This window comes from Athene cunicularia, assembly GCF_003259725.1.
Source record: "Athene cunicularia isolate RWA chromosome 25 unlocalized genomic scaffold, athCun1 chr25_part2, whole genome shotgun sequence".
In the NCBI taxonomy this organism is placed as follows: Eukaryota; Metazoa; Chordata; class Aves; order Strigiformes; family Strigidae; genus Athene; species Athene cunicularia.
Genome location: NW_020799135.1, coordinates 83,941 through 96,742, shown reverse-complemented (window position 1 = coordinate 96,742; position 12,802 = coordinate 83,941). Strand labels below are relative to the sequence as shown.

The following is a 12,802-nucleotide window of genomic DNA, read 5'->3' as shown; positions in this document are numbered from 1 at the left end:
GGGGGTGTTGTGCCACGAGGCTGGTGGGGATCCCCGGGGAGGGCGCCCGGTCCCCGGTTGGGTTCCCCGGCTGCCTGCTCGCCCCGAGCCGTTGGAGAGGAAGGGGAGGAACCCGGCCATCTTGTCTGGCCCCGAATTGCGAGCACAAAGGTGTGAGCAGCCTTGGCATGTGCTGATAAAATGGAAGTGATTTCACTCGTGATGCTGCCGGCGCAGGAACCCGGTGGAAAACTCCCAAACTCCACATCCTGCCCAAATCCCGGCGAGCGGGGATCTCCGCTGCCCCCGGGACCGGCAGCTGCGTGAGAGCGTGCTGGGGGCAGGCAGGGACTGGGCTGGGGTTGTTTGGAGGGAAGGAAGGAGCAACCAGGGAGGAATCCGAACTGGCGAGCACCTGCCCTCGCAGCTGAGCCGGGCAAAGGTGGGGACAGCGTGTGGGGTGACACAGGGCAGGTCCCCGTGGGCGACTGGCTCGGATCAGGGCGTGACTCTCCGCAAATTTGCGCAGTGATTTTTGCGGTTGATTCCGTTCAAACCGTCAGGCTGAGGCTTTTCCACCCTCAGCGCCCGAGTCCGACGCCGGCGGCGAGCAGCGTGGTGCTGCTGCTGCGGGACAGATCCGGCTTTGCCGCTGAGGGTGACGGCAGAAGCTTCTGCCGTGCAGTGGGACGAGGCCACTCCCAGACCTCAGCTGGGCTCTTTCTTCGCAGCCACATAAGGAATTCTCTTGCAATAGCGGCGTTGTCATGGGAACATGCGTGTTTCTCGCAGCTTGCTGGAGTCTCGCTACAGGGCAGAGCACCAGTGCTCCCAGCGTAGCGGTGGCTTACAGGACAGAGAACCAGTGCTCCCAGTGTAGTGGTGTCTTATGTTCATTCCGTAGCCTGGCCCTTGTCTCCTGAGGAATGTCCCTGTTAGATCTCCATGGCCTGAGGAAGTGCTGGTGGGCCTCAAAGGCCAAGGCTGGCTCTGCCCTTGGCTTTCAGGGCTCCTCATGGCTCCCTGACTCAGGGCTGCCTTCCTGAAGGAAGCACGGAGTAACGGGGATGTGCGGCTTGGCAGCGGGGCTGCCTGGGAGTATCACCCCTGTGCTGCAGGGAAGTCTGACAGCCTCAGTGGTATGCAGTGAGGAGAAGCAGAAAGAGTATAAGGACCCTTCTGCAGAGCGAGTCAGTTCCTTAAAAGCAAGGGAGGGTTTTTTTGGGTGGATTAAGTGCTGCCTGCAGGAAGTCGATGCTAAATGATGTGGTTCAGAAGGTCAGGAAATGGAGGCCTCCTGTGCTGGTGTGTCTCCATCCCCTGGGAGAAGGAGGAGGTTCTCCACCTTGACAGCTCATTGCCCCTTCAAATAGGCAAAAGACATGCATTTTCAAGAAGCCTCCTTTCCAGTTCTGTTTCACGTATCGTTTTGTTCCTCTTTTGGGCAGACCACTTCCTCCTCCTGCTCCAGAGGAACGTGCTGGTGGGGCTGGCTCTGGGGCAGCCTGTTGCAGTGCTGCCTTGTTTGAGCATCAGTGTTGTGGGTTTCCCCGGAAGAGCAGGGTGTGCCACCATGGGAGCTCCTTTTCAATTTCTGTTCTCACAACCTGGTCTTGAAACACCCCTTGTGAGGGGGTTGGGGAGCTGAGTGCCTTGCTGCCAACCAGGAGGAAGAGCTCAGACAGCTTCTCCTGGGAGCTGGAAGTGATTTGCTGGGCCCTGCTCTAACACTGGCTTCTTTCATTGTTTTGTTGCTCCCTCCCTGGGCATGGTTAGGAGCAGTGGGTACTTGCAGCCTGCTTTGTTACAAGTAGCTGGGATATTTCGTATATGCCCAGAGTGTGTCTGTGCATGGGTCTCTGGGGAAGGCCACAGTGCTGCCCTGAAATGGCTGCAGGTCTGTCCATCTTTGTACCTGCGTGGTTATCCTGCTGGAGAGTAGGATTCGGGGTTCCCCTGGGTGACTTGGGTGGGGTGTTAGTGTCCCCAAAGTGGTTCGGTTTCCTCCCAGACTCTCGTCAGGGTTGAGGCAGGCTGGGCTGTAAGCCGACCCCTCCATTGCGGTCGATAGCAGTGCTATAACGGGCCTTGTTGAGGAGTGTGGTGGCTTCTGGTCTCTGCTGATTCATTAAAGCCTCGGTGGCTTTTTGTGGTCCTGCTTCTGGCAAGCGTGTGGCTCCTGCGGGCTCTCAGCGACGTCACCGGCTCCTGGCGCGTACGGCTGGACCGAGGGGGCTGCCTGCCTGGGGCTGTTGCTGGGGAACAGACTCCTCAGCCTGTCTCAAGACTGGACGAGGCTTCTGCTCTTCCCTTGGGTTCTCAGTGAATCGCTGGGAGGAAGGAAGCCTGGAGCATGGCTGGGGCTGGAGTCATCGGGGTCGTGGGCACGCTGGTGATCTGTAGAAAGCCCAGCCTGACCGCCCTGCCACAGCTTGGCAGCCCTCAGAACCTGAAGCTGTGAAATCTTTCTCACGTTGCTGATGAGAGGGCTTGTTTCAAGCAACACTCATGTCTAGATCACATGAGTAAACTGACTTTGTGCTAAATGGTAGCTGGTGTAGTGGATAAATAGGACTGTGATTGATGGCCTGGCAGGATTACAGCAGCTGCAGAGAAGATCCATTAGCATAAGTCATCTACTTAGTGTTTATGGCTTAAACTGTCACGTCAGCTCAAGCTGACAGGCGGGAAACCTGCAGGATGACTGTCACACGGACAAAGCATGTGTGTGTGTGAAGTGTTGGGAAGCTTAACGTGAGTGCAAGTGCATGGGAGCACAGCCTCTGTAAGAAAGTGGATAAAGCACTCTGGCTTTCTTTTGGCTTCCTGTGTGCTACCGCTGACCTGGGGACAGACCTCAGCTGCCCTGCACTAACTGCTGAACCTGCCCCAGACTGAGTCACCCTCATCTGCTCCCTCTAGGCTGAGGCAGAAGTGGCATCTTTGAACCGCCGTATCCAGCTGGTAGAGGAGGAGTTAGACCGAGCCCAGGAGCGCCTTGCCACAGCTCTGCAGAAGCTGGAAGAGGCAGAGAAGGCTGCAGATGAAAGTGAAAGGTGAGCAAGGGCTGCTGCTCTCACTCTGTGAGACACTTCAGATGTGTTCCTGACTGAGGGCCTGCGCCATCAACCTCTTGGGCTTCCTGGAGGGTGGGAAGGAGATACCACATCAAGGAGAGATGTGGGAGTGGGTACCCGCTTATGCAGAGCAACTAAAACAATGCTGCTGGCCTTGGGTGATTATCTCGGAACCTGAGGCTAGGGAGCAAGTACTGTGTGTTACCGTGCATCCGTGCCTCCAAGGGAGGAGAAATCAGTGGGTTCTGGGACACTTAACTTGTAAAAGGTGGCTGCTGGTGGGGAAGCCTCTCTCTTCCTGCTGCCTCTGCCAGCATCCTCCCTTCTGGCAGATGTCCCCTGACCTGGCAGTATGATTCAGAGGGGAGCAGTCCACTTCCAGTTGGCTGATGTACTCACTGGTGTGCATGCCAGAGTGAGCAGCCTGACCCAGCTGATGTCCTGCCATAAAGATAGACTTGGCTCTTCCTGTATTCCAGCCTGGGAAGGGCTTGGCTCAGCCCTGTGGAGTCCCTGTGACAGTCTGGCTTGTTCTTCTCAGCAGCACCATGTTTCCCGTGGTCCAGGAGCCCAATGAGCTGCTGGAGTAACGCCCCAAGGAACAGTTAATTCTGAGCAATTGAGGTTGCTGTATTTGCATCAGCCCGGTGGTGTCTGCCTTCCTGTGCAACCCTCAGCGCTCGGAGGTGTCGTGGCTCCTAAGGAAGCAACATGGTCCCGGGGGAGCACAGTTAATGCTCTGAAAGTCATTACACTGCTGGCTCATACGGGATTGTTTTATACATCTCACCTCCCTGTGCTTTCTTTTGGGCAGAGGCATGAAAGTCATTGAAAACAGAGCTCTGAAGGATGAGGAGAAGATGGAACTGCAGGAGATCCAGCTCAAGGAAGCCAAGCACATCGCAGAGGAGGCGGACAGGAAGTATGAGGAGGTGAGACACTTGGATGTTCCAGCACAGCTGGCCCTGGCCAGGAGAGGTGGCTCCTCTTCCTGCTGGCAGGGCTTCCTCAGCAAACCTGGGGGGAGAGCCTGGCTCTCAGCAGAGCTACATCAGTGTTTCCCTTCGCCAAAAGACTCTGGCAGCTCCAGTGACTCCTGCAAGACGTTCCCTTTACTGCCTTGCACAGCCTACAAGTACAAAATCATCTTCTTTCCTCTTAACTCTTCTCCCTTCCAGGTTGCTCGGAAACTGGTGATCATAGAAGGAGATCTGGAGCGCACTGAGGAGAGAGCTGAGCTTGCAGAGTCGTGAGTAATCTGCTCGCATGTAACTGGCACGGCTACCTTTGCATGGGAACTAACACAGCATTTCTAACCTTGTTACACAAGGCCTGAAGCACAGGGTGGGTTTAGATCCTCAGATGAAAGAGTTGGAAGCACTTTCCTGCTCGGAACAGGCTTAGGTCCAATGAGGATGTGGAGTTGGCGACGATGCGGCTTGCCTTGTAGCGGAGATGTTCTGCCCCTCTGCATGAAGGGACTCCCGAGTTAGTGAGGCCAGAGAATCCTTTGCTCAGTGTTCACCAGCACTGCTTTGTATGTGTGGTCACGAGATCCTCACACGTTGCTACAGGGCACAAAAGTGCACAGTGGTTGTCCTAAAGCGGCAGAGGCCTCCCAGGCCGGGAGCTGAAGTGGCACGTGGGATGTCCAAGGGCAGAACTGTGGCTGAGGTTGATCTCTGGCCTCTTAAAATATTTGCAGTAACCACTGTGGGCTTCTGCACTGCTGAGCAGCAAGCTGGACTTCCTCTACTTGGAGCAGACACGCAAATTGTGGCATTTGGGCTCCTTTCATGATCCTTTAACCAATCCCTGAGGAGCTGGTCAGGGCCTTTCTGTGCTCTGGGCCTTGTCTAACAAAGTTAGTGTGTGTGCAGCAGTAGCACTGTGCTTCCTGCCCAGACATGCATGTCGTGACCATGACTTTTTTGTGTTTTTCCCCTACCCCCTTTTTTGCTCTGCGGTATTGTGTTATTGGTGCTCCTTTTGACCCTTGCCCCCACCTGGCTTGTGCCATCGTGTGACCGTCACTAACAGTCGTTGCCGGGAGCTGCGGGAGCAGATCAGAATGATGGACCAGAACTTGAAGTGTCTGTCTATTGCCGAAGAAAAGGTACTAACCTTTCCCTTCTCAAACCATTAAACCAGAACTCCTGTGGTGGTCTTGCCACGCTCCTTCCCTCAGCTTAACTGCATCTTTCTCTTTCCTGGAATGTTCTGTCCTCTCTGCCCATAAATATTCCTGTCTGAGTGGTGGTGGCTGTCCATCTGTCTGTCAGAACAGCTTTCCTCCTTTCAGCCGACTAAACATGCAGTGTCTACTTGAAGACTCCAGGTCCGGCAGAAATCTGTGTCCACATCTCAGCTGCTCAGCTCAGTGCCCTGCGCGTGTGCTGGCAGAATACTGAAACTGTAAACTTGGAGGTGGGAAGGGAACTTGCTTTCTGCACAAGTGCCTCAAAGCAGGGTCCCATCCAGTCTGATTGCAGACAGTCTCCTAAAGAACTCCCTGGTCTTCCCTGCACATGGATTTACTTCTTGTCTCTCCTGTCTTTCCTTCCCACTTCTTTTCCTTTTTCTTCCCCTTTTTTCTTTACAAAACCCCACAGTAAATGTTCCGAGCTGGAAGAAGAGCTGAAGAATGTCACCAACAATCTCAAGTCTCTTGAGGCTCAGGCTGAGAAGGTAGGGCTGCTTGTCCAAGGGCCAGAAACATTTCTGTTTCGCTAGGAGGGTGTGTGACAGCAGAGCACCCACTGAGATGGAAATGATGCAACCGCAGCCTTAAGCAGGCGAGGAGAGAGCTGTGCTTGCTGTCCCGGGAGAGCTAACGGATTTCAGTGCAGGGCTGATGTTGGCTGTAGAAGCTGGGAGTGCGGGAAGTCTGGCTGCCCTTCCCTGCCTTGGGGCAGACTCGATAAGCCAAGATGTTTATGCTGCTGGGATGAGAATTTTTCTGCGCCTGAGTTTGTGACATGCATGATGTGAGACTTGCTGTGTGACCCAGTTCTGTTGGATTAGGGTAGGGATGTGAACAACTCCCAGTTGGAAGTTTCTGTGGGCATGTGCTCTGGAGTGAGGAGTTTAAGTCTCCCTCTGTAGCTGTGGGCTCTCTGGAGTGGGAGGTATCTGGGGCTGCTGAGGGTGGCTGACTGCTGACTCCTATACTTTCCCACAGTACTCTCAAAAAGAGGATAAATATGAAGAAGAGATCAAGATCCTGACTGATAAACTCAAAGAGGTGAGTGATTGTGTTGGGATAGCCCAGCTGGGTGACCTGCCCTCAGCTTGAATGGGGAAAAATGTTGAGGGTGGGAGACTTCACATCCTTGGGCGGGCACCTCTGTGGTCCTTTGTGTCCCAGAGTTCAGAGTACTAACTGCCTCACTTCTGTCTGGCAGGCAGAGACCCGGGCTGAATTCGCTGAACGGTCTGTAGCCAAGCTGGAGAAGACCATTGATGATTTGGAAGGTACATTTTGGGGATGGGAAGCCAAAGAGTATGTGGTAAGGAGTGGGGAGCTGAGGAAGGCTGTCTCCTGGATAAGCTGGAGAGTGGAGACACTGCTCTGCTCTTCAATACTTGGAGCATGACCTAAGTCTGCCTCCAAGGTGAGGCTTAGTGCCTCTGGGCTTGAGTTGTGCCCTGGGTATCTACTCTGAAAACAGTTCCCTGGCTGCGCTGCGGCAGATATCAAGCTCTTGATGCAAACACCTTGCCGTATCTGGCTAATAGTGATAGTGTGGCTGGTGTATCTTGTTTGTGATGTCCTCAGGAATGTAACTGGATTCCTGTGCTCCAGCTTAACCCAATTTAAGGAGCAGCATAGGAAGCAAAATGCCTGAACTCAACAGGAGTTGGTTACAGTAACATACTTGTGTGCAGAGACTCATGTGTGTGGCTGGCTGCTGCAGTCAGTGTTGCTGCAAGTCAACCATGTAGTCAATGAGTCCTGAAAGAGGCCCCCATGAAGACTCGGGTTCCCCAGTGTCAGTCCTGGTTCAAGATGAAATCACCAGAAGCCCCATCCGTGCAGCATGGTGGTCAGCCTTTGCCAAGGGATGGGTTCCTTTCCTCCTCCTCTTCTGGTTTCACAGTACTTCAGGAGCACTCCTGAGGCCAGCTGTCAGAGAGCCCTACTTTCCCTAAGCTGTGGAAGGAGAAGGTCCCAACTGCCTTCCTTAAATCTGGGGCTGTGGCTGGATTTTTTTCATGGATAGCTGTGGCTGGGGTGGTGGTGCTGGTAAACCAAAACTCTTACAGGCCTCCTGCTTTGGCCACAGCATGCCTTTTAGTGCCAGGTCTTGGAGAGATTCAAAGCTGCATCCTACTGTCTGGAGTCACTCAGGAGTTTTTTTTATCTGCAAATAGCAATGGTGTCAGCTAAGTTGTTCCAGAACTGCAGCCAAGCAGCAATTTGAGCCATCTCATGATCCAGGGCGAGCTCTTATTGGGAACTGCAAAAACTCCTCCAAATCCCTGCATGCTTCCCTTGAAACACGTTGATTGAGAGTTGGCTCTGGTCTCCTGCCTTGCTGCTGAAGTGACCTAGTTTATGACAACTGACAAAGTTCTCTGGGCTCTGTGAAGCCATTAACAACATTACCAGCTGTACTGTAGCCTAGGCAGCCAGAGCTGGGAGAGGTCGGGGCCAGCTCTGTGCACCACTCAAGGAGCACATCAGTGCGAGTTTCAGGCCTGCCTCCTCCCCCGAAGGTGGGTGATCTGCCTGTCTGCTCCATTATCTGATGGAGAACACAGGTGTGGCCTGTCTGTTCTGCTCACCCTGCCCAGCTGTGTGCTACAGAATGGGAATTCCCTCTGGTGCCCAGGACTATTACGTGACTGACTTCTCCCAAGCTGTTTTTTGTTGTATTGAGACAAGGTGAGAACAAAGCACTTCAATTAATCTGTGCCTTCCTCAGGTGTAGCAAGCTTCTCCCTAAGTGGATGGAGTTGCCCTTCCCTGCTATGCCTCCTGTCAGTGGTTCTTGCTGACCTAGCTGGGCAGCTTGTTCTCACAAGCTGATGTGGTTTGAGTTCTTGGCTCTGCTCCCCTCAGAGTTAGCTTGTAATCCTGGAAGGCACTTGCTGGTCAGACTGTCCTCGGGCTGTTGGAACCCTCCCGTTCATTGTTGGGAACTAATACAGAGTCCTGGTGGCTCCACATCTAACTTCATTTTCTTCTGTTCATGAATCCCATGCTGCTTTTCCTGCCCCAGGGTGTTGGAAGAAATCCTCTGCCTTCCCTCATTGTTTCCCTTTTGTTCTCCTCCTAAACCTCTTCTAGATGAGCTCTATGCCCAGAAACTGAAGTACAAAGCAATTAGTGAGGAACTGGACCACGCCCTGAATGACATGACTTCCATGTAAATATGAGCTGGCTGGTGTTTGCCTCTCGCTTCAGCAGGCTAGACCGCCAGAGCTTGCTTGGTTTGCTGTGATTTTCATAGTTGGAGAATCAATGGCACTGTGTCTAGGTTACTTCTACAGATCTCTGCCTCAAGGATTGCGGAGGCTTCCCTGCAGCATGCTGTACTCTAACTCTAAGGTCCTTGTGATCTGCATGTGTAACATGAAGTGCTGTGCTGGCCTGAAAGGGTCCTGACTTGAACTCTGAGTGCAATTCCCAGTCCCACTGGGAAAGGCTTTATAAGGTAACATGGCTTAGTTGACTGCTGGAGCCACTGAGCCATGGTCTCGGGATTCCTCCTGGAAGAGGCTGTGGATAGCGCTCGAGTGGATTCCTTAGGAATTGCTCTAACAGGCTTGAGATGAGCTGGATCATGAACTGATCTGTGGAAGTAGCTGAACTCGTACGTTTCTGCAACTTTGCTACTCGGCTTTTTGTTCAGATTTGCAGTGGGTTCTGCTAACAGCTGCTCCGCACAGTCCTTAGCACTAACCGAGGAGAGGCCGTGTACTTGCATCGCAGAGGAAGAGCCTTACCACTAGTGTCCAAAAGCTTCCTGAGCAGAGTTTGCTGTGCACAAACACTTAAGCTTCTCTTAAAATTAGTGTCTCCTTCTGTCTCACACAGATAAGTCTAGTGATTCCAAACTCCACTTTGGATTTGCCTCTCTGCTTGGTGGCTTTTTCTGCATCTGCACCCTACATTCACGCTCTTGTCATCTCACTCTGAATTCCAGTACCTTTTTCCAGTTACTGTGCACAGGGCATCCCTGGGAACGAGTGCTGTAAAGACACTGAAGCTTGACAGCAGCAGCAGCCCCCCAGTTATGCTGCACTTGCTCCTAAACAAAGCTCCCTCTGTTTGACCCGACGTGCCAGACACTGCTGTGCTCTGAGGGGCTGCCCTTTCAATGTCTGGGTGTAGCTGGGAGTATGTTGTTCTCATCTGCATATCTTGTGTAGAGCCATAAAGCTCCTTTTGTATTTCTCTTGCCTCTTGCTTGAGCATGATGTCACCTTTTTTAAGGAAAACAATTCTTGTATAAATTGAATGGATTGGCTGGTGCTTTTGAGAAATGGGCTTCTAGTGACCACTTGCTGCTTTAGAGTAACTGTTTCAGTGTTGCCTTCAAACCAGTGTAACCCTCATCACCCTCGGTGGAATACACAGACTTCATTAACGTGCTGCATTTTTTTTCCCCTTTGGGTGTCTTACTGGCTCACAGATGTGAATTGCAGCTCCACAAATGGTGCTGCGGCACACAGCGTGCTCTGTAGGGTCGGACGGGAGGCTGGGGTTTGTAGCAGGAAGTCCTCGAGCTGTGCCTGCTTAAGCCTGGCTGAAGACACTCCTCACACCTACCCGCTCTGTAGTGTTCACGGGCGTTGGTGGCCAAACGTTGGCTTACAGTGGGAAGTCACCACATCTGATAGTCACTAGGTCACCAGCAGGGTGTGAAAGCTAATAAATACCAAGTGAGCTCTGGCTGGTTTCCAGTTGGACAGGACTGGTTGGGTGGGAGGTGCTGCCTGTGCCTGTGAGGGGGATATATGGTCCCTTGCTTCAGGAATGAGAACGCACCACAGCAGGGCTGTGGCCATCCCAGCCAGGAAATCCGTGTTTTACAGAATCCTCCCCTCCCCGGGCAGGGGCTGAGGGTGAGGGGATCCTCCTGGGAGTGTGGCATGGAGCTTTACACTGAGCACAGCAGCTGGCAGCAGGCTGCAAACACTTGGCGTGCCTCACCGCTGCTCTGAGTGTCACTGGTTGCTCTGGTATCATAAACACTGATCAGCCTCTCATAACTGGACGTGCTGCCTCGTGGTGGCTTGTCAAATATTTTTTCCTTTCTGGATTGGTTCATCTGCTGCAGTGCCCGAAGAGCCCTTCATGAGCAGAGTTTTGATGAAATGGGACACCTCCCGTGGTTTCCTCAGGTTTGTGTCGCTCCATTTTCCACACAAATGGCACTAGCAGCGAGGGTAGTCCAGACACACTGAACTGCCCCAGCCTGTTCTCACTCTGTCTTCTGTGTCAGGGCTGTCCCCTCTCTGCTGGGTCTAAGGGGGGAAGGAGCGAGCATTCCCACAAGGAATTTTGAAGGGTAGTAGCTTGGAAAGCGTGGGGCGTGGGGCAATAACTCTGTGCCCTGTAAGCACAAAGCAAGAACTGTAACTCCTTAGTAACCAAACCTGCAGCTGGAGTAGGGGGTCTAGATCCCATGGGAGGGGCAGGGCTACCATCACCAGCCCCTGGGGAGTGGGGGCTTCCAGCCCAATGTTTGGTTGCCAGCTCTTACCAGGTAGGAGGTGGCACCCTGCCCATGTGAAATGGCCTCTCTTTACGGGGAGGTCTCAGCTGAGGGTTTGTTACTGACTCGCACTGTGTGGAGCGGGTGGCTCCGTGGTTGCACAGTGATGTTGCAAGCGATGTTATCGAAGGCTGGGCTGTGGCAGGCCCTTTCCCTGCTCCTCCTGATGGAACTTCACACTGGGTGGTAGATGGATGGATGGGTGGGTGATGCAACTTCTGCCCTGGGAGGTTTTTGGAGGCTTCTGGTCTGACTGGATTGCTGGGCTTGTGCAGGCTGGTTACTGGGAGCTGGACTGTTGACTCAGGAGTGCTGGAAATGCAGATTAACTGACCAGGAGACACATGTCCTGGAGCTCTCTGGGTTGTGAGGATGATGGCTGGTAAAGCTGCCCCGGGGGCTGGGTGGAGAAAGGAGCAGGCCAAACCTGGAGTGAGCCCCAGCAGACCTGGCCAGGCATTCCATGTTGAGGAGCTGAGGTCTAGGAAGGGTCACGCTAATTATTTCAGTCACTCTGCTCCCTCAGGGGTGGATCCTTGGGTCCCTGTCCACAAGCAGTAATGCTTGTTTTAAGGCTGTGAGCTGTTGCACCGGCCCGCAGTCAACGGTACTTCTGACCGCAGTTTGCTCCCATCCTCTGTCACTCTGGGGACCCAGGACCAGCCCTGATCACCTGGGGCTGGAGACTACTATCAGGGTGCTCAGAGCCAGCCTGGAGGCCAGAGAGCATGTCCCGAGCTGTGGTAGTGGCTGATGCAAGGGTGGGCTCCGGTGTAGGCCAGGATGGGGTGTACCTGTCCCCCCCATACCACAACTTCCCTTCAAGTTAGGTTGTGGTGGGACAAATTGTTGGCTTCTCTGGTTGTTGCTTGGTCCCTTGGTGGCTTTAAAGAACAGTCAGTCAACATTACTACCCTCTGTCCTGCAGAGTGAGGTGCAGGTAGAGCAGGAGCTGAGGGTAGGTGGGTGAGGGTGAGCTTGTGTGGGCTGGGACTGGAGGGGAGTGTGTGCTTTGGGTGCTTCATGTGAACAGCTTGATTCATTGTCCTGAATTTTACTTGGCCAGGTCTTATTCAAGAGCAAAATATTCTTAGGTTGAAAGCACTGAGCAATGGTGTAGATCCCCTTCAGAGGGTGCCCTAGATTTCTAGGGACTGTGTAGTACACGGGTTTGAGAAGAAGCCTAAAGCCAGCAAGACTTGCTGTACTTCGTGCTCGCTCATCAGGCAGAGGAAGCACGCTGTACTTTGTGATGATTAGTTTTGCCAGGCTGAAAGCTGTCAGATAAGGATTTTTTCACTGCCTGGGATTCCCCCAAATGCAGGAATTCAGGAGTTGTTGGGCTGCGAGGACCCTGCCTGGGTGGATGGGCAGAGATCGATGCTGTTTCTCGGTGGTGGCTGGTTGTGGCTGACAGGCTGCATGGCAGGACAGTGACCATCCAGCCCCGAGAGGTGTCCTGTGCTGGGAGAGGATCAGACTGGTTCTCCCTCTTCTGGGAGCTGCTGACAGGCACTTGTGCTTGGTACCAGCCCTGGGGATGTGTGTGGGTGCTAGAGCCCCATGGCAGGGGCTGGGTGGGAGGTGAAGGCTGTCAGAGACAGGGGCAGTTTGTGCCCTGCTCAGTTGTTCTGGGGCAGTTGTAAATAGGAGCCTGTGTTCCAGAGCTTCCTCGGTCCTGTACCTGAAGCAGATGCGGCCTTTGGTCCTTGTCTCGATGTGGTGGGTTGTTAGTGTGGCACAAAGACGTGTCCTCCAGGTCAGCTGTGAGATGCTGTCATTCCCAGTTCTTACAGTGCCCCTGGCCTGCTGTTAAACCCCGTCGATCCCACTGCCCTGTGGTGTGGCTCACTCTGGCAGGTGCTTCTGGTTCAGCTCTGGCAGGACGACTTCCTGCAAAGTGCTTCACAGGCTTAAAGCACATCCCAAGTCTCTTCTTACCGGGGTACAGCCCAGCCTGCAGGCTCCTCTTCTGGTGTTCTCCTCTTCCTTTCTTTGCCTTTGCAAGCCCTTGGCAGC

General features: G+C 53.5%; 1 protein-coding gene across 6 annotated transcripts in view; it reads left to right on the top strand.

The window, feature by feature from the left end:
* The window catches only part of LOC113488751 (tropomyosin alpha-3 chain), a 14,206-nt gene extending 3,614 nt beyond the window's left edge, over positions 1-10,592 (top strand). Inside the window, exons 3-10 of one of the 6 annotated variants that reach the window (XM_026864055.1) lie at positions 2,902-3,035; positions 3,871-3,988; positions 4,235-4,305; positions 5,097-5,172; positions 6,238-6,300; positions 6,461-6,530; positions 8,350-8,428; positions 10,346-10,592. In XM_026864055.1, coding sequence (XP_026719856.1) covers positions 2,902-3,035; positions 3,871-3,988; positions 4,235-4,305; positions 5,097-5,172; positions 6,238-6,300; positions 6,461-6,530; positions 8,350-8,428; positions 10,346-10,472 — 738 coding nt within the window. In that variant the 3' untranslated portion in view covers positions 10,473-10,592. Of the gene's footprint in view, positions 1-2,901; positions 3,036-3,870; positions 3,989-4,234; positions 4,306-5,096; positions 5,173-5,668; positions 5,745-6,237; positions 6,301-6,460; positions 6,531-8,281; positions 9,653-10,345 lie in introns of those variants that run through there. The other 5 variants (XM_026864054.1, XM_026864057.1, XM_026864056.1 and 2 more) reach the window with 5 other exon arrangements.
* The last annotated feature ends 2,210 nt before the right edge of the window (positions 10,593-12,802 follow it).